General features: G+C 52.6%; 1 protein-coding gene and 1 non-coding gene across 2 annotated transcripts in view; one reads left to right on the top strand and one right to left on the bottom strand.

Annotated features, from left to right (window-relative positions):
- Pkd1l2 (polycystin 1 like 2) overlaps positions 1–20822 on the bottom strand; it is a 66994-nt gene extending 46172 nt beyond the window's left edge. The window contains exons 1-11 of the mRNA XM_048354727.1: positions 20751–20822; positions 20152–20258; positions 17861–18171; positions 14181–14345; positions 13788–13973; positions 10878–10988; positions 10073–10220; positions 7487–7716; positions 4800–5204; positions 3205–3282; positions 2079–2128 (exon numbers count right to left, since the gene is read on the bottom strand). Coding sequence (XP_048210684.1) covers positions 2079–2128; positions 3205–3282; positions 4800–5204; positions 7487–7716; positions 10073–10220; positions 10878–10988; positions 13788–13973; positions 14181–14345; positions 17861–18171; positions 20152–20258; positions 20751–20822 — 1863 coding nt within the window. The remainder of the gene's footprint in view (positions 1–2078; positions 2129–3204; positions 3283–4799; positions 5205–7486; positions 7717–10072; positions 10221–10877; positions 10989–13787; positions 13974–14180; positions 14346–17860; positions 18172–20151; positions 20259–20750) is intronic.
- LOC125358942 lies at positions 3703–3840 on the top strand. Its single transcript, XR_007212456.1, has one exon. It is a non-coding gene; the product is annotated as a small nucleolar RNA SNORA57 (small nucleolar RNA).
- Positions 20823–20906: the final 84 nt, after the last annotated feature.

Here is a 20906-nt window from a genome sequence, read left to right as displayed (position 1 = left end):
GCCTGCCCAGCAAGCACAAGGCCTTGACCGCAAACTCCAGGACACCCACCCCTAATCATAAACTTAAAAAAATTAAATGCAAATACTGGGGGTGGGGCTTAAGTGGTAGAATTCTGACTTAACATGCTAGAGACCAGTACCATAAAAGAAGGAGAAGAAAAAACCCCGCCGGCCTTAGGAGGCCTGTCTCAGCCAGAGGCCACGGCCAGTTTTGCTTCTGTTCTTCCAGGGACCGGATAGCATCTGTTTCCAGGGGTTGCTGTGGCCTCGGTGAAAAGGGGAATGAAGAGCTGTTGCCTTTGCACACAAGTCGAGGAGCCGGGTGGGGGAGGGGGGGGAGCTCCCAGAACAATTGGAGGAGGAGGAGAGGGCATGTGGGTTCTAGGGAGAGGCACACAGCCTGCTCTGGGAATCAATTCTGGTGGGACCTGTTTAACAACTCGGGCTGTGAGGCCTCTTGCTCAAACCTAGAGGGCTCAGCCTGTACAGTTTCACTGTGCAGGCTACAGTGAAACTCAGCCTCCAGTGGCCTCCCAAAGCTCAAGAATAAAAAGCAAACTCCTTGCCTTGGCCTCCACCCACCCTGGGTATCTCCTAGTGTCCCTTCCCCTGCGCTCCATCCGCTCTGGCTTCAGACCTTTACTAGCCTCCAGGCCTTCTCAGCCTACCCACCTAGAAGGCTCTGACTCCGCAGACTGTCTTCTCTTCGCGTTCCTTCCAGAGAGGACTTGTCCATCCCCATTCTCTAGACCCCCCCCCCAATAGTTGCCACCACTGCACCTTAGTGGGCCTTGAGGGACATGTGCCACCGTTTTAAACTTCTTAAGTCTTCTAATTTGTTTATCTCATTCAATGAGCTCCATGAAGACGAGGATCATATCTGTTTTTCTAAACCCCAAGACTAGGGCTTGAACTCAGTGCCTCTTGCTTTCAATCGTCGGCGCTTTACAAACTGAGCCCATGCACATCCGTTTGTCCAACCATTGCATCCCTGGTCCCTAATATCAACACTTCAGCACTGTAAATGCAAGAGAAGTCACTGTTACTGAATAAGGGGCTGCAAGAACAATGCCAACAGCAAGGAGCTGAGCGCTCCATCTTTCTATCAACCTTAAAAATGGGCTTGTTTTCTAATATAAGCGGGAAAAGCTATAAATATCCACCTCATAACTGCTTTGGCTACATCCCACAATTTGAATAGATTGTTGGGAACATTTTCCAATTTTTTTAATGATTGTGTGTGTGTGTGTGTGTGTGTGTGTGTGTACACGTGTGCACATGCCAGCACCAAGACTTGAACTCTCATGCTCTCATGTGGCTTTTTCCCTCAAGTCTTGTGTCACTTGAGCCACAGCTCCACTTCCAGCTTTTTGGTAATCAATTGGAGGTAAGAGTTTCATGAGATTTTCTGCCTCCTGTGCTGGCTATGAACTGAGTGAGATCCTTAGATCTCAGCCTCCTGAGTAGCTAGGATGATAGGTGTGAGCCACTAGCACCCAGCCTGATTATTTCCTTTTGGGACCATTTGTGTGGAGTTTTAATTTGTTTGTTTGTTTGTTTGTGCCCGTACTAGAGACTGAAGGCGGGCCGCCCCTCATGCTCTCACTTGATTTTTTTCATTTGGGTCTGGTGTGCTCTACCATTTGAGTCTAGCCTCCAGTTCCAGCTTTTTTCCCGTTTATTGCAAATAAGAGTCTCGAAAATTTGTCTTCCAGGGATGTCTCTGAACTGGGATCCTCAAATCTCAGCTTCTTAAGTATCTAGGATTATAGATGTGAGCTGTAGGCACCTGACCCATTCGGTTTTTTAATTAATAAAAGTAGAGTATTTAATTTCTAAGATGTTCAAGTGATATCTATATTACCTAGATGGCTTACTAGTGATTTGTGACATAATTCTATTGTGGTTGGAGAATATATTTCTGTTTCATTTCAACCCTTTTACACCTCTTTTCAAATGGAAGAAGCCTTGAAGAGCCTTAGTGTTCCAGTTAGTTGGCACCAGAAAAAAGTCTGAAAACTAAAACCAAGTGCTTAGACATCTTTTTCTTGTGAAGTCTAAAAGAAAAAGAGGCTTACCTTTTCTTCCCCAGAATTCATTCCAGATGGTTCTTGCACACTGGACGTGGCTGTGAACAAGATAGAAGTGAACAGTCAGCTTAGTGGAAAGGTTGTCAAAAGGCAGAGTCGTCTAGGTACATACAATCCTTAGGCAGGAAGATCGCTTGAGTCCACAAGTCTGAGACCAGCTTGTACAATACAGCAATTTAGAGAGAGAGAGAGAGAGAGAGAGAGAGAGAGAGAGAGAGAGAGAGAGAGAGAGAGAGAGACCCATCTCAAGAAAGAAAGAAAAGGCAGAGTCAGGGAGTTGTGCTGAACGCACCCTCAGGGCAGCAGCCTTTGTTGGTAAATGGTTCAGGAGAGCTGATTAAAAATCCAGACATTGGAAAACAGGGCAAAAGCAAAGATGCCGTGTCTGTATTGGGACCGAGGCACCTCCTCGGTAGTTAAAGACGACATAACTACCGAAACAAATTGTGTTTGTCAGACTTCCCGTCGTCTCGTCACAGCCAAATACCTGGGAGAAAATCTTGAAGGGAGGCAAGATTTATTCTGTGGCAGTGGTTTCAGTCCATCGCGGCAGAGGGCCGGGTAGAACAGAGCCACTTACCTCATGGTGGCCAGGAAGCCGAGAAAGAGAAGGCCTGGCGGTGAGGGTTTTCCTCTTTCATGCTACTTGGGAGCCCAGCCCGTGGGATGGCGTCCCCTCGCGCTCGGGGCAGGACCCCCCCCCACCTTAATCCCCTCTGAAACGCCCTCTCCTAATCACTCTGAAGTGTGCTTCACCCGTCGCCTGGTGTGGCTAGCACTCGGCGTCAGCCGCCGCGGAGGAGACCTAGGGTTGGGTCAGACAGGCCCGGCCGTGGGCCTCTGCAATCTGCTGCCGTGTGAGGAGGGGCAGAGGGAGGAACCCCGACTTTAGCACACGTCCGTTTCCGTGGCGGAACCGTTCCCGCGGAGGAGCATGTCCCATGACCCCCTGATGCTCCTGTGGAAACGCCTAACGTCTTTGATCACTGCCTCTTTAAAGGGAATTGGGGCCGTGCGGAGCAGGAGACTGTCTTCAGAGGCCTGTGGGAAGGGCCGCTCCCGAGACCCTCAGCTACCCCCATACACGGGACTCCCCGTAACAGAAACACCTTGCCTGTGACAGTGACGTTCCCCATCTCCAAGCTCACGTTTGAGAAGGTGTTCCGCACCAACACGGTGACCAGAAAGGTACCTGCAAGGCGGAAAGGAGAAGGGTGAGAGTGGCAGTGCGATTGTTGACCATTTAAGCTACGTTGAGTCTACTCCTTCCCTGTGAGGGTTCTTCCTATAAACTGAGGACCGCGAGCTGAGTCTCTGACCCTCCCAGCATTTATGGAGTGTGTCTGAGTCTCTGGGATGTGGAGATGAAGGGACACGGTCCCTGCACTCAGGAGCCATAACATCTAGTAGATATAAACAGTAAGTGCCACGCCCTGTCAGGACTGGCATGGGGACATCGTGGGTACAAGCTGGGGTCACTTCCACCTCAGGAGAGAAGGACATGGTGCCTGGCATGGAGCAGGAATAGAGCTGCATTTCAAAGGTGAGTAGGTAGATGCTCGTTCGTTAGATTAGAGTGGAGGGAACAGTGTGCTCCAACTGCACGAGTGGCCCTCCGTTGCTTGGCAGGGACCAGGCCTACTGTCCTGTTCTCCGTGAGGTACCGAGGCAGAAGGAGAGGGCAGAAGGAGGGTCTTCTGTGCTGGCGATTTCTTGTTCTCCGGTTCTATCCTCAAACCCCAGGATGCGAGTCCAAAGGAAGAACATTCTAAAGGATTGCAAGCGTGGAGGGAGGGTGAGAGGTTTGGAGGGTGTGTGTTTGGAGAGGGCAGCAAATCCACGCGTGTGGGGGAGGAGTGGCAGCTGGAGGACTTCCTCCTGCTCCCGGCCTGGAGAGGCCTTCCGAGGGGACCCTTTCTTCCAGAGCACGGCACGCCTTCTCTGAGGACAGGCTCCTGACTGCCGGGCGGGAGAAGCGGTGGAGGTGGAAGGAGCCAAGAATGGGGCAGACTTTTCCATAAGTCGGATGTGAGCCGGGGGGGGGGGGGTGGGAGGTCAGAGAGAACGAGGAGATTCAGCAGAGAGAATAGGGAGAGACCAGGAGAGGCAGCTGTGGACAGATGTGGCCACTTGACAGGGAGGTTCTGCCCTGTCCTGGGAGCTGTGGCCCAGCCCACAGGCCTCGCACAGGAGGCCGCTTCCCACGTCCGCTGGGCCGTGAGGCCAAGCCAGCCAGCTCAGAACTGGTACCGCGAAGGGTGTGTGGTCCATTCTAGCCCCTCGTCCCTCCCTCCAGCTCCCATTTCCTCTGCGGTGGCCCAGATCTATTGGCCTTCACGGGAGAACTCCATAATCACCCGAGAATGAGCCAAGGAACACGTCATGGGACAATAGAGGTTTTCAGTAACGTTTAAACTCCTCTCGCCGAATGATTTGCCCATCCGTGGTTGAAAGCAACGTCCCGATTCTAAGGTCTGTATCGAGTACGTTTTCCTGTTTGCTAAGCTCTGGACCCTCACGTGGAGAAGCCTGCAGCTGCAGGCCCGTGAGGGCCGGGGCCGCCTCCACACACAGAGGAAGGGGAGACCCCGGCAGGAGCACCGAGCAAGGCCTGGGAGTCCATGAGCCACACTGCAGTACTGCCCAGCACTGGGTCAGAAAGGGAAGAAGGCCGAGGTAGAAGGGGCACCGGCAGTCAGTCCCAGATACCTGCGACAGGAAGCGCCACCTGGTAAGTCCCAGGGAGCTCTCCGGCACGTTGGTCCTTCCGGGAAAAGTCTACATCGAGTCCCACCACCTCCAAGGTGAGCTCCTGCGGAGTGCCGCGGGCCACTGAGACATTGATCACTAAGTCCTGGCCCAGCTGCATGCGATCAGAGGCCCAGGAGGCCTGCAGCCCCGACAGCAGCTCCACGAGGCGCACGGTGACGTTTCCAGAAGGTGCGGAGGTGGTGCTGTGGCTGACGGCCCGGACCTCCAGCAGGTGCAGCCCAGGGCCCATCAGCGCCTGGGTTTCTCTGCTCAGCGTCAGGTGGTGGGGCATGGAGCCCTTCTGGGTGGTTGACTCAGCCAGAGTCACATTACCCCAAAGTGCAGTATAAGTCACCTCGGTTCCTAGATGGGGTGAAAATTATATATATATATAAAAGGTTGTTACCAAGTATGCAGGCAATTGCACTGGGATAACTGAGGCCCAAGTTCCACTTTCAGATTCTGGGTATAAATACGTACACATATTTAAAGACATAGGTCGGAGCCGGGCTCTGGTGGCTCGCACTTGTCATCTTAGCTACCCAGGAGGCTGAGATCTGATGATCCTCGTTCCAGGCCTGCCCAGGCAGACAAATCCAAGAGACCCTTAGCTCCAGTTAACTAGCAAAAAGCCAGGAGAAGAGGTGTGGACTAAGTGGTAGAAGACCGGCCTTGAGTAGAAAAGCTAAGCGACAATGTGAGTGGCTGAGTTCAAGCCCCAGGACTGACACACACAAAAAAATAAATAAGGAAAGAAAACCTTAAAGAGACATATGGCGGGCTGGGAAGGCGGCTGAGCGGTGGAGCGCTCGCCTAGCACGCACAAAGCCCTGGGTTCGATTCCTCAGCACCACATACACGGAAAAAAGCTGCACGTGGCGCTGTGGCCCAAGTGGCAGAGTGCTATCCTTGAGCAAAAAGAAGCCAGGGACAGTGCTCAGGCCCTGAGTTCAAGACCCAGGTCTGGCAAAAAAAAATAAAATAAGACATATGGAAGCAATATAACTCTCCTCAGATGTTCACAGAGATTATGTTGAGTCCTGAGTTGGTGATTTATATTTTTCCTTTTGGAATCCTCTCTGTTTATTTACATATTCTAATTTATACTGTGCACATGAACCTAGAAGTTGTAACAAAAACAGTGGAACATTTTGTTGATGGGGCTCTCCTCAGGGGAGGAAGCTATAAAGACAGCATCTCTGGGGCGGGCTGGGGTTCATGCAGGAGAATAAGCCTCCAGCCTTGTTTGCAGCAGGAGCAATGGAGGCATTCCCTTCCAGCCTCGCCGGGGACCGCCTGGAACCTGACAACCCGAGAACTCAGCCTGGGGGCTCCCTGGATAGCACATGGTCGTCCTCACGGGGTGCTCGCTATTGTGGTTGCCTCAGAAAACCAGATTTTCCAATAACAACTTAGATACTTCTCAGTACAACCCAAGCGAGTGTAGTTCTTGTTTCCATGGTGATGATAAAGCGATGGAGGAGGCGGAAGTGTAAGCAGTAGCCCTAACTTTCACCCTTACTGTTGCCTCTCACAACGAGGCGAAGAGTTGGTTCTTAATGATATTTGCAAACTGAATAAACATGAGGGTTTCTCCAACTGCACTTATCAGCCATAAGTGCAAGGAGTCCCGTCAATAAGTACAAGGAGTCAACAAGAAAGAAAAGGAGTCTCGTGAGTGCTATGTCAAAACCCATTAGGGCTCCATTAAGTGACTGCTAGAGTGAGGTTCCAGATGGTTCCAGACCAAGTCCTCATTTCCATGGCATTGAGCTGGGCCACTTATTTCAGCAGGTTCTGGTCCAGATCCCAAACTAGACCTGTACCTCTTAGAACAATGCTGCCCTGGATAAAGATGGGTCTTTGCCAAGAAGATCTCTATTGAGAGAAATTGTTTTATGTAAAAGAGTATCTGAAACTACATACTGACCAATTAGGATAAACGCTCTGAGGAATCTGCCTGGACACTAGCCAATCAGAATGAATTATATTTTTTTAAAAAGCCTAGAAAAGATGTCATGGCCAATCAGAGTGGATGCCATGACCAATCGGAATGGACACACTGACCAATCAGAATGGACACACTGACCAGTCAGAATGGCCTCTGTGACCAATCAGAAAGACACCATGGCCAATGAGAACGGACCCTAGCCATCACGGCTGGCGTGGCTGTACCTGTGTGAAGAGCTGGATATTAGCCCTGACCGGAGGCAGTGTGATTGTGCCAAGGTGCTGAGGTGGACTCACCCTATTCAAACTCCCCCAGTAGGGAGTTGTTTGGAAGTTCAGTTCCTGAGGCAGCGCTATGGACATTCACAAAGGGCCCCGGAGAAGGCCGGAAGTTATCGCTGGTTGACTAGACTTGTGCCTTTGGCAAGTTTCTCAACCTTCTGTACCTCCATTTTTTCGTCAATAACATGGAGATATTGCTAACAGATTATCTAGCATGGTCTACTGTAGGCAAAACACCTAGAACAGTGAATGCTACACCTAAGTGCTAAATATACGAATAAGTGATAGCTAAGCGTCCAACTCAGTAAGGGATTGTTGTTCTTCTTTATGAAGCCCTGAGAGATGGCCAAATGGACTCAGAAGACATCAGATTGCTGCCATTCGCCTTGGCCTTCTCAATTCCACACACTCACCGCGATCAAGCTCCACCTGAAGCCACAGAGGATCCCCAAAGACAGCCTGGCAGACGGGGCTGGCTCCAGACTGAAACAGGCCAGCACAACCAGTGACGCTCAGCCTTCCCGTCTTGTCTCGGAGGGTCACTTGCTTCTGAGCTGTCACGTGCCACTCGCTCGTAGTGCACTCAACAAACACAGTGAATTCTCCCGGAGATGTGAACTGGTGGATCACACTACTGGACACACTGCCAGCCACAGAAATGTTATTGTCACTGGGGACACACAGACATTACGCGCACAATCACACATACACACCTGCAAAGATGAAAAGAGGGGTTCACGCAGCTCAACTCTCACCCCTCTCTGGCCACCCTGTTGTACACACGGGAAGCTCTGAGGAGGCTGGTCATGCTCCTCCTTAACCTTGGTGCTGGTTACTTGCATGTGTGCATTGTGGAAAAGTGACGAGCTGTTTGAGGGTTGGTTTGTTTTGTGTTATGTTGTTTTAGTTATTGTTTACAGTACTGGAAAGCAAACCTAGGGCTTTGTGCGGGCCAGGTAAGGGTTCTATTACTGAGCTACATCCTCAGCCTGTACTTTTTAGTACATAGGTTGTGGATTTCAATAAAAAAAATGGAAAAAAAGTAGTTCCAGACTGTCATACACACATACATATTGCTGCTGTATTTGCCTTTAAGGGGCCGTAAGTTTTCTTTGGAAAGACAAGAAAATAGGTTCATATTTCTGGTCTCTGTGACTAACATCCAAATATGAAGAACAGCAGGATCTGCGCCGTTCTGTGACGTCACCTCCCAGTGGCCATCCAGGCCATCTGATGGCTCAGGCAGGGCAGAAAGAGCAGAACTGGAAACCTGATGTGTGGTGGCCCCACCAACCACCTGCAAAAGCCAGCATCTCCACAGCACTGTCCGGGCCTGGGGCCCCTGGAGCACAAAATGCAGGCACACCCAACCGTGGCTGGGCTGCTGTAGGACTGAGAGGACGCAGCAGCTAAGAAATGGTCTTCCGTGTCCTAAAGACAAACACCACGGGTTCTGTAGGGTAGCGAGGCGTTGTAAGCCACCTTGCCCATTGAAAGGAAAGGATTAAACACTTCCCTCTAACATTCCTAAGATTGTAAGCGTTGCCCCTTTTTAGGATCAAGTCCGCCAGCCGCTTCTTTCTTTATGGTTTCGTATGCTCTTTAAAATTATCCAATGAGTCCGAGCGACACCACCCGTGATATCAACAGCATTCATGGTGCAGGTCCCGGGCTTCAAGGTTCTTCTTTTCTCCTCTGCAGTGGATGCTGTAGATCCTGGCCCAGCCTCCACCCTTCGCACCCGAGCACACATCAGCCAGGGCCCACGGGGATGCCCGTCTCCTGACATCGCCCCAGGAGAGAGGGCTGTCTCGCCCAAGGTAATGTCCTCTCCCCAAGGGCTTTCTGTATCTGGAGGTTTGAGAGCTGCTGGATGCCAGAGTGTAAATCCTGCCTCAACTCCAATAATAATAATAGTAATAAACCTGCCCTCGACCCCAACCTCAGTGCTAGAGTCCTCTCTACCCATTGGTTCAGGTCTCCCAATGGGTTTCCTAACAAGTCCGGCCCTCTGGGGGGGCCTCTGTGGACAGAGAGGGCTCCAAAGGACAGAAGAGCAATGCCAGCTCCCCCATCTGCCAGTAGATGGCGCTCAGCGACCCGGTGCAACCGGTTCCTTGAGGCCCGTAGTACAGTCTCGGGCTGAGGAGCGTCCAGCACAGAGGGACAAAACAGCAAGTGGGCGCTAGGCGTGGAGAATCCCAAGCGAGAAGGCCACTTCCCCAGCAGAAGTCCCTGCCTTTTCCATCAGGCCGCTTCCCATCTGTGATGGGCGTGGGGATCCAGCTACTAAACCTCTACCTCTTAGACTAGTGAGGCGTTCAGCAAAAGGAGGAGTCTGTACACCTGGGCCAGAAGAGCTCAGGGATGTTCTGTGGCTTCTGTGTACTCTAAGATCCGTGCTGAGGTGCCCGTGTGACTAAGAAAGCACCAGACAGGTCCTTCTCCATGCTCACAGGACGGCCGGAGCAGCTCTGTGGGTAGCTGCGAGGTCTCACTCATCTCTAGAGCGGGTGGAAGTAGGTCACTCGGGTGGGGCAATGCAAGAGGAGTCGTGCCAGTATCTACTGGTGATGCAAACCAAGACGGTTGGGATTAAAGCTCAGGCTCTCAGAGCACAGGTGAAGGCCACAGAGTGTGCGCATTGGGCTTGAGGGTGCTGTGCTCTGTACTCTGGGGGGAGGGGGGAGCACTGACCTATCCACCTAGACACACACGCACACACAAAGCCAGACACGGTTCATCGCAGTTCACGGTCCCTGCTAGGGACCTTTCTGCCCCCCTGGGAACGAACTGAGGCCAGCCGTGTGGGGTGTGCATTATCCCGGGCCATGGACATCCGAGGGTCCCAGGCCTTCTCTGGCTGGAGGCACAGTCAGCCCAAACACGGGAAGCCACCCAGCCCTCCCAAGAACCATGTGAAATAACCGCTCTTCGGAGTCACTAGGCATTGGGTGTTATGAGGCCAACCTGGCTCGAGGCTCACCGATTCCTCTCACCTTGGAGGATAGTAGGGATCCAACGTGTACCCATCGCCCATGCTAAGCATGCAGGACAGGTTTCCAGCGTAGGGAGAGAGGAGCCACGTCAGAGAGAGGGTGACGTTGTCATACACGAAGCTCTCGTGGGGCAGCACCAGCTGCAGGCCTGCAGGTCCAATGAGACGCGCCCGTGTCGTCGTGGCGCAAAGCTTCGCCTCGCTCTCCGCTCAAAACCTGCTCTCTGCTCTCCCCCTCGCCAGTCTCTTTTATGTGAGGAATTTTAATTACTGAGTTATTCTGTTCATTTGATTGGTGTTGGTACTGGGGTTTGAACTCAAGGCCTTGCACTCTCTCTTGGTTTTTTGTTTTGTTTTGTTTTTTAAGGCTGGCGCTCTGCCGCGAGAGCCACACCCTCCCCTGTAGCTTTTTGGTGATTAATTGGAAGAGGAAGGAGTCCTGTGGACTTTCCTGCCCCGGCTGGCTTCAAACCAGGATCCTCAGATCTCCGCCTCCTGGGCAGCTAGCATTGCAGGCGTGAGCCGCCAATGTCCGGCTTTCCCACGAGATAAGATGTGAGGAATCCTGGGGTCATTTTTATTATTATTATTATTATTTTGGTTTGGTTTGACACTTAGATTATGAGTTCACTTCCGCAAGAGGACCTACACATGCTTTACCCCGCCGCCCCCAAAAGCTGGGTCCCATAGGAGAGGCAGGGAGGAAACCCCTCAGCACTGGCCCAGATGGGTGGCCCCTGTCTCCACCTCCCCCACCCCCCACCCCTCAGGGGAAGCCAGGAAAACAATAGAAATAGGAGACTCACCTTCCTGGCACCGGTACTGCACCCACAGGTAGCTTCCCTGAGTGGGGCATAGCTCTCCAAAGTAGGTCCTATCTGCAGCCACCTGGCACACCTGTAGCCCTTGGCACTGGTCTGGGAAGCCCCCGTGTCACCGGTAGAAGCGAGAGCAAACAACACAAGGACAGGCCCTTAGTAGAGCCCCACAGCGGTTCCTCCTCATTCATGCCTTCACCCACCATCTGCCCAACAATTACCCCATGGCATCTGCTGAAGACCAGGCCCCGGGCTAAGGGCTGAGATTCCCGCCCTTTTAGAAGCTTCCCATCTGGCCCCCTCGCTGTCAGACTTTAGCCAGCTCCCCCCGAGAGCTGCACACCAGCCCCGTCGCGTTCCAGGCCCTGCTCACAGGGATTCTGACTTAGCAGGTCTGGGTGAGGTCCGGGATTGTGCTGCCCCCGCTGCTAGCCCAAGACCCTCTTCTGAGAACCATGGGGTGGCTGGCACCCCGTCAGACGGCCTAAGTAGAAATCCACCCCCCGAGAAATAGCAAGAGCAGGCCACATGAGGAATCCTGTGTCCACCTGGGGTGCTGGGTGCTGACATGGAGGAGCTCCATGGTCATCTGGTGCCCCTCCCTCCTGCTTCCCGTGGAAGAGTCTGGAAGGGGGGATAGGCAGGCACAGTGGCATGGGAGTGACCAGGCACTTACTAGGTAGATACTCGACCACTTGACTTAAGCTCCCATCCCTTTTGCTTTCATTATTTTTCAGGGAGGGTCTCTTCTCCTGTTTTTGCCTGAGCCAGCCTGGGTCGTGATTCTCTTATTTATTCCCCCATCAGAGCTTATTGGTTGAGAAGGGATCTCATTAACCTTGTTGCCCAGGCTGGCCTCCAACCGTCATTCTTCTGAGTAGCTAGTACTACAGGCATAAGCCACAGTATCTCACTAAGAATTGGTTCTTTGAATTGTGTGTGCGTGTGTGTGTGCGTGTGTGTGTGTGTGTGTGTGTGTGTGTGTGTGTGTGTGTTGCTAGGACTGGACCCAGGACTACATGCCAGGCATGTAATCTACCACTGACCTACACGCCCCAGCCCTCGGCATGAATTCTAATGCCACCCAGTGGGTTACCCCTCAGCCTGCGTGGGGTACTCCTACTGAGTACATCCATCCCTAGCACTCTTCATCTACCCCCCATCCCCAAAGAGTAGAAGCTTTTATTCGCTACTGTGCCTGCCAGGGCTGAGAACAGAACCTGGCATAATGCAGGTACGAAGTATGTTTTGTGCAAGTAGATACATGGTACGTTCTGCTTTCCTTCACTACTGTCAGGTGGCTGCCTGTACAGACTCATCCATCTCCTCCTCCTGGGACTTTGAGCCCTTTGAAAAACAGACTGATTCAGCCAACGTCCAGGGACCAGGTCAGTACCTGGCACCACGTCAGTGCTCAATAAACGTTTATTGGCCTGCTGGAGGAGTGCACGATCCAGATACAGACGGATCCCAGAGTCCTCCCAGGTCTTCTCTGCTGACCCTTCCCAACAGGGTGCAGGCATTTTCTCTAATGTGCCCCTTGGGTGTGGCCCCCCGTTTCTAAAACATACAGATGAGCCTTTTTGAAGACGGCCTGCCCAGCGCTATTGTGCCATAGTGAAGGAGGCTCGTCCATCCGTCCGTCCGTCTGACTGTCCGCCTGAGGCCCTTCCTCCTGGGACCCCCAAGGAGAGCTGCTGAGGACCAGTGAGCTAGTCGAGCATTTTGTCTCCCTGTGCCTGCCCCGAGGGGAGCGAAGACAGCATGGAGGAGAGGGGAGCAAGGGGGCGTTCCGGATCTTCCAAGGATCTCTGGGTAGCAGCGGAGCCTCGGAGGGGGAATTCTGAGGGGCCCTTGTGGGAACCCAGGCCCAAGGCTCCCGGGTCCTCCGGAGCTGCACGGCGGCAGATAGGCCGCCCCTCTGGGTCCCTGCGGACGGGACGCGCACGCCCTGCAGCCCGCGGGAGGGGCTCCCCTGTGTCCTGGCTGGTGAAGTCTCAGAGGACGTCACCCCCCCCCCCCCCGAGGGCTCAAGGATCCCTAGTAATCCCTGAAAGGTGTCACACAGCCCCGGAGCAGAGCTCATCTGATCCAGGAAAGCAAAGCGCTAGAGAAACTCTCCCACAGGGCTAAGGGCGTCATAGGAGAGGTGAGCTCCAGCACGACGCACGACAGCAAGGACCAGCCGCACCCACCCACCTCTCCACCGGGGGTGGGCGCACCGCGGCACGTTCCACGAAAGATAGACGGAGCTAACTAGCATAGCACGCATTCAGACAAACCACACGCCTGCAAGTCAACGCTCGGAAGAACGAAAGGGAACGGCATCACGGAGTGACGCGTGCAAGACGGTGGTAGCCTTTCTATAAACAACGCTGCACGAGGGTTAGAAGGCCGGATGGAGAGCCAGGTGAGCAATTAATAAGCGCTGAATTGGTGGCAGAAACAGGACCCGCAGGGAAACCTTTTAATGGTAGGAACATTTTAATATTACACTCATGTTTGTTTTTTTCCTGAGAGTCTGGAACAAGTGTCATATAGTGTGGCAATCTAACAAAGGTAGGAGTGGCTCTCTGGGAGTTCATGGCAATTTCTTTAAACATCTTACCACTATGTGTGAAGCTTTTCACGTTTTTTTTTAAATAGGCAAAGCTGTTCCTTGCACTCGGGAAGGGGAGAGGCAGAGACCCCTCTGCCTGACGGGCTGGGTTGGACGTAGGTAGTAGATCAGCCCCTGGTTTCCTGCTCGGTGCTCTCGGTGGAGTCTGGCTAGTTTTCCTACAGTGGAGAGGCCAGAGTCCTGTCTGTAGAGCAATAGGACCTTCCAGAACCCTTGTCTCAATACAGAGCAATGGAGCTTTCCAGAACCCCATCTCAATACAGAGCTCTAGGGCTTACCTGCCACTTCCTCCTTGACACTGGCCCAGCCACATTCCTCCTCCAGGTCTGAGGGCCCCTGGGCGCCCCGGGTGCAGTAATGGGGGGTCTGCCGTCCGTAGAAGGCATCCTGCATCCAGATGACCTTCCCTGAGCCACAGTGCAAGGTGGCGTTGAGGCCCTCACAGGCCAGGCTCTGGCCCACCCCTGCGGCAAAGGAGACTCGTTAGTGGGTTCACAGCACTGGGAAAGTGCAGAGGTCACAGGGGTCAGGACTGGGGGGGGGGCACAAGGACAAGGGAGAGGGGCTGGGAAGCTGTAGACAGGAAGCCAAGTACAAGGAGGTAGAAAAAGTCACAAGACTGGAGTTACGGGGGGGGGGCAAGGGAGGGGCCCCCCAACAGGCTGGCTCACCAAACTGGCAGATGAAGGCGAAGGCTTGGGTGCAGTCCTCCGACACTGCCCACTCGGCGGAGGGGCCCCTCGCGATGTAGCCGCAGCTGTGGGGCGCAGGGGCCGCGGGGCTGCCTTGCCAGTGGCTGTAGCTCACGTTTGAGGTGTCCAGCCAGGTCCCGGCCCCTGAGAGGGCAACGGAACCGCCAGGATTCCTCTCTTAGCCACCTTGTTGGGGGCGGGGGATGGGGACGGGCCCCCGTTCAGCTCCGCCCTGCTCCCCCGTTCTCATACGCTCAGACACAAGGATCGACTCCGGATTGAAGGGCAAATACCGGGCGGCCCAATGAGTCCATGGCACCTCCGGCGCGGGCCCGCCATGGTCTGAGCGGCCGAGGGTGGTGGGGACACTCCCAGACCATCCCTACCCAGGGTCCCTCCTCAGGTGGGATTGGGTGGGCCTGCGTTCAGGTAGAATACACTCACTTGGCTTCAGAGCCTTGGAAACATTGCTGCAGAGCTTTCATGTCAATATTTAAAGCTGAGCCAGGCACCCGTGACTCACGCCTGTCATCCTAGCTGTACAGGAGGCTGAGATTTGAGAATCACCGTTCAAAGCCAGCCCCGCCAAGAAAGTCTATGATACTTTTTTTTTTTTTTTTTTTGCCAGTCCTGGGCCTTGGACTCAGGGCCTGAGCACTGTCCCTGGCTTCTTCCCGCTCAAGGCTAGCACTCTGCCACTTGAGCCACAGCGCCGCTTCTGGCCGTTTTCTGTATATGTGGTGCTGGGGAATCGAACCTAGGGCCTCATGTATCCGAGGCAGGCACTCTTGCCGCTAGGCTATATCCCCAGCCCGATACTTTTTTTTTAACCAGTCCTGGGACTTGAACTCAGGGCCTGGGCACTGTCCCTGAGCTTCTGTTGCTTAAGGCTAGCACTCTATCACTTGAGCCACAGCACCACTTCTGGCTTTTTCTGTGTATGTGGTGCTGAGGAATCGAACCCAGGGCTTCATGCGTGCAAGGCAAGCACCTTACCACTAAGCCACATCACCAGCCTTCTGTGATACTTTTATCTCCAATTAAGCACCAGAAAACTGGAAGTGGCACTGTGGCTGAAAGTGGCCGAGCGCTATCCTTGTGCAAAAGAGCCTAGGGACAATGCCCAGGTCCTGAGTTCAAGCCCTATGACTGACAAAAAAAAAAAAAAAGGAATTTAAATTTGGACACTGGTGGCTCATGCCTGTAATGCTAGCTATTCAGGAGGCTGAGATTTGAGGATTGTGGTTCAAAGCTAGTCTGGGCAGGAAAACCCATAAGACTTTTGGCTGCAGGATGATCTCAAGTTCAAGATCAGAAAAAAAACAAAGGTAGCTTACAAGATCCAGTCTCCAAAACAAAATAAAAAACAAGTACTTGGGCGGGGGGGTCATGACTCAAGTGACAAACATTTTCTTAGTATTGGAAAGGCTCCGAGTTCAATCCTAAGGGGATGTAATCAGAACGTAACTGTTTAATTTGACTAGAAAATGCATGCAGCGGGCTGGGAATATGGCCTAGTGGCAAGAGTGCTTGCCTCGTATACATGAGGCCCTGGGTTCGATTCCCCAGTACCACATATATATGGAAAACGGCCAGAAGGGGCGCTGTGGCTCAAGTGGCAGAGTGCTAGCCTTGAGCGGGAAGAAGCCAGGGATGGTGCTCAGGCCCTGAGTCCAAGGCCCAGGACTGGCCAAAAAACAAAACAAAACAAAACAAGAAAATGCATGCAGCTACTGTAAATGTCAAATCACATGAAAGAGTGCAAAGTGCAAACCTCTTAACTTCTGGGCTGCTCCCATTATTGGGTTTCTTGTAAATCATTCTAGGCTGACTCCGAGCCATATCCTAGCATTTAAGTGCCTGAAATCTACTTACGTAAATGCTATTGTGTTGCTCACTGGGTTTTGGCCCTTCTTAAATCTAAATCTTTCAGGGGCCTAGTTAAAGCTGCACTGTTTTCAGTAATAGCTCCCAGCATCTCTTGGGAGCTACTTTTTAAACAGGCACAGCTGCTTTTGCTATATCTGAAAGGATGTTCAATGCACACAGAGCCCCAAGTCAAGAAACGGCTCAACACGTGTCTGGTGGAAAGGTGTCTTAAGAATTCGAATCCCTTGGCTGTGAGTTCCTTATGTATTTCAAACACTTCCATCTCCCTTGGCAGACCCTGGTGGGGCTCTGAGCATGGACCAAGATACCCATCTCCAAGAACCCAGCCCCGTCTACAGGAGCAAAGAGAGCCCTGAGCAGCAGGGCGAGCGGGCAGGCGAAGTCAGGCCTAGGATGACGGGGCAGCTCAATTCCTCTTCGTGTCTTACCCAGGAACCAAGAGTAGCCATGCCTACTTCCTGGGTGAGGGGAAAGATTTAGTGCAAATGTATCTTTGCCCACTCTCGAATGTGCTTTCCTGTCTCAAAGGACTCATCGTCTAGACACCTGAACCTCTCCACCATGCCAGAGTGCTCTTGTGGGGAGCACCAGGGTCTCACGGGAGCACAGGAGAGAAAGATTCACCTGGCTGCTGGGTCAGGAAGGAAGCCCTGGCAGAGGGGAGGGGAAGGGAGAGTTTTAGGAGAATTAAAATGAGATCATGTGAGCTGTACAAAGCACTAGATCTCCCTTCCCTTCCCTTCCTTCCTTCCTTCCTTCCTTCCTTCCTTCCTTCCTTCCTTCCTCCTTCCCTTCCTTCCTCCCTCCCTCCCTCCCTCCCTTCCCTTCCCTTGTTTTGCCTTCCTTCTTTCCTTCCTCCTTCCCTTCTTTCTTTTCTTCCTTCCTTCCTTCCTTCTTTCTGTTCTCCCTTCTTTTCCTTCCTTCCCTCCCTCTCTCCCTCCTTCCCCTTCCTCCCTCCTCCCCCTCCCTCCCTCCCTTCCTTCCTCCCTCCCTTTCTTCTTTCCCGGTACTGGAGATTGAATTCAGAGCCTCACTCTTGCTGGGTAAATGCCCTACCACTTAAGGTATGCCCTCAACCATTTAAAATGTTTATTTTGCCTTTGAGATAGGAGCTCCCTCGCTTTGCCAGGACTGGTCTTAAATTCGCAATTCTTCTACCTCCTCCTGTTGAGCAGCTGGGTTCTAGACATGCGCCCCCACATTTGTCTTCCCGACCTGCTCTAATCTCACGAAGAACCAGAAAGATATGTGGACACACTTTGAAAATAGCTAGGTCATTATTTTCTGAGATTGTTTACTCATGAGGACAACGATGATGATTTGTCACTGGTTATTATAAGGATCAACAAGGTAACAGTCACAACGCATTGAGGATAGTGCCCAGTGCTAAGCTAGCTAGAACTGAAGGAGCTGCCGCTAGTAATTGTGTGGACGTGGGCCTGGATATGTCCTTCAGTGGGGACTTGCCTAGCAGGCACCAGAGCCTGGCTTCAACCTCTAGCCCACCCCACCTCACCTCAAACACAAAAGGATGCTTGCAAATGGGCGTTGCTATCTTCCATGATATATACTGCGTGTGAATTCTTTTATGTGATGCACAAATGACTAAGGAGAAGGGTATCTCTATACCCTTTAAGGGGTAAGGGTATCTTTACCGCGAGACTTTGGAGTATTAGTTTGCTCCAGGAATTACCTGGGTAAAAAAAAGTGATGGTGACGATTTGTATTGGAAGCCTCCAGTAAAACACAGCTAGCTATTCAGCACCTACCTGCTGAGGTCCCATTGGGTGCTGAGGTTCCTGTGAGTCCAATCCACCATTCTCTGTCCTGGGAGATGTGTGTCTGAAGGAACCGCTGGGTGCCTTCGTCTGGAATGAAGACCAGATGGCCGCCCCGCCCTTCACACCAGCCCTGGGCCCCGCGGAACGTGTGTCCAAGCCGCACAAACTCATAGCACGCGTCTCCGAAGGCCACCTGGCTCTTAGAGCAAAAGCTGCCTTCTCCCAGCCTCACCGCGGTGGCCCCAAACCTCAGCGCGAACCCCAAGAGCAGCAAGCACGCGACCTTCATCTCTGAGCTCCTGCTGGGGTTGCCAGTGGAGCTCACTCCGCGGGTCCTTCATATTCTCTCACACCACCACCACCACCATCCATCTTCCTTCTCCTGCTATCAGATGATAGCGACTCTCTTTGGTTTGAGAGGACAAAAGACTCAGGATGGATGAGTTTACATGGCCTCTTCCCCCAGCTCTTGGTTCAATGCCTGTTTCCAAGCCAATTAATTCACAGTGGTCTTTTAGAGAAAGTGACAGGTAGTTGAATTCACTCGTCTGCCTGTCATCTGGTCAACTGTTGGTGTTTGACTAACAAAACAACAACGAATTCCTGCCTATTGATTTTCTACCATTACCAAGGGCCAGATGTTCCAGGGGCATGTGGGAAATACGCGATAAGAGGAGATGGATGGTAGCCAGTCATGGGGACGGAGAAGACAGAGGGCTCTCAGATGGAATCGCGTGGCGTGGGATGGCGGCTGTGCCCAGATGATAACCGTCCTGTCCCTGCTGGGGCTGAAATCCTAACGCACACCCGGGCCCCTCTGACTTGTCGCATTATCACACATGCCTGCTGGGCACTAAAAATGTCCTACAAAATTTATTTTGCCCTAGTACTGGCACAATAAGTGTGTGTGTGTGTGTGTGTGTGTGTGTGCATGCGTGTATGTGCATGTGTATAGCAGTTTTTGGATGGCCAGAAACTTCAGACTTGTAATATCTAATAGGGGTGTCCACACTGCAGTGTGATCTCTATACACACACATGTGGACCCCCATACTTACCTTCTCTCTCTCTCTCTCTCTTTTAAAGTGTTATTATCAAGGTGATAGACAGATGGGTTACAGTGACATACATCAGGTAGAGCACGTTTCTTCTTGGACAATGCCACCCTTCCCTCGCTGTCTCCCGGTTTGTCCCTCCCATCTCCATCCCTAAGTTGTACAGTTCGTTTTCAGCGTAGTGTCCAGTTAGTACCACGGCTACGTTTGTTCACCCTTCGTCCTCCCATTTCTGTGCCTCCTCTTACCCTCCCAAAGACAGGTAAATGAACAAACAAGACAAAAAGAAAACCAAAACAGCAACAAAGGAAAAAATACAAAACCTCTGATTTCCATTTCCTGGAGTTCATTTTGATAAACATCTTTTTTTTTTTTGTTCGGTCACGGGGCTCAAACTCAGGGCCTGGGCACTGTCCCTGAGCTTTTTCCACTCAAGGCCAGCACTCTACCATTTTGAGTCACAGCGCCACTTCCAGTTTTCTGGTCATTAATTGAAGGTAAGAGTCTCACAGACCTTCCTGCCCGGGCTGGATTTGAGCCATGATCGTCAGATCTCAGCCTCCCGATGACAGGCCTGAGCCACAGGCGCCCAGCTTGATAAATACTCGCTTATATGATCAGATGCGCATAGGCATTGTGCCTCTGTGTTCCTCTCCTAAGAACATCCTCCTTTCTTTCTTGGTCTCCAGTTAGTGGGCATCCAGCTGTTGGACTCCCAGAGCTTCTCAGGAGGAGGAACACCATTTCTTCCTCTCTGTCTATCCCGTCGTGAACGGACAACGAGCATTGTCTATCCGTGGCTAGTGCCGTGAATGTCCACTTGCCCATCCTTGCCCTCTCCCCTCTTCCTTTCCTGGAAACCCCTCTGTGCCCTCTGACGCGGCTCTGCCAGACCGCGGAGGGGCAGCTCGGCCGCCAGGCAGAACGTGGTGGCACCGCTGATTCACAGGCTGGCTGGGCAGAACCGCTCTGTTATCTCTGGAGGCCAGACTTCTAGCGAGCTCCATTAGGAAACTACGCGGAAGGCCACGCGAGTGATAATCTGTCTATCTCCCGGGTAAAGGCTTCAGTCATGTCCCTAATGGCCCGTGCCTGGAGACCTTTGATAACAGGTGCAAATCTGCAGGCTGAATTCCAGTTGTGAGTTCTATCCGTTCTGATAAGTGACCGGGCTCCCAGGCACAGAATCCATCTTGGCGGGGTCAGCTCCCCCTGTCCCTTCCACCTCTGCATCTCGTGAGGCTCACGTTGCAAGTAAGCGAGGGCCGCGGCAGGGCCACGTGCGTGGGTCTCCAGGGTTCGGATCCGGCCCTCTGAGTCTCCGTGCGGGATCTGCGAGGGGAAAACAGGAAGACGGCACGTTGGCTCTAACTAGGGAATTGTGACCATAAAGAGAACCATACGGATTTTTGTGCCCTGGGGCCCAGATATTCTAATCAGGGGCTCATTTTAGCTTATGCTTCCCATCTCCCCCCCCCCCCCACCCCCAGCCTGCCACCAGCGTAGCTCAAACACCAGCCACTTCTCCAAAGCCTCGTAGGAGCTAAGGGCCACGGCATCTCTGTCCTCAGAACAATCGAATCTGCTTCCATCTCAGCACTGTCCAAAGGTAACCACAGACTTGGCAAGACGAAGGGGCTGCAGAAGAAACTTCCAGAACTCGGTTGCAAAGAGAAACCCAGGGCTTGCCACCTCCCTGTCTGCGTTGAAGTTTTTTTCCTGAGTGACCGTGGTGGTGGAACGGAGTCCCTCGGGACGACGATGGGTTCTGAGTCCTCGTCCCTAGCGCCTCTGGACGTGACGTCACTTGGAAACGGTCTTTACCGGCTGACGGTAGAGGGAAGATGGAGCCAGGCTGGAGCAGAGTAGACCCAATTCAATGACCGATGTCCCCATCGCGGAACAGGTACTTAGAAACTGCTGAACAGCACCGGCTCCTTCCTCGGGCCCGTGACTTAGCTAAAAGCAAGATGAACGCCC

This window comes from Perognathus longimembris, chromosome 10 (assembly GCF_023159225.1).
Source record: "Perognathus longimembris pacificus isolate PPM17 chromosome 10, ASM2315922v1, whole genome shotgun sequence".
Classification (NCBI taxonomy): Eukaryota; Metazoa; Chordata; class Mammalia; order Rodentia; family Heteromyidae; genus Perognathus; species Perognathus longimembris.
Note: the sequence above shows the minus strand (reverse complement) of the source record. Positions and strands in the feature narration are given on the sequence as shown.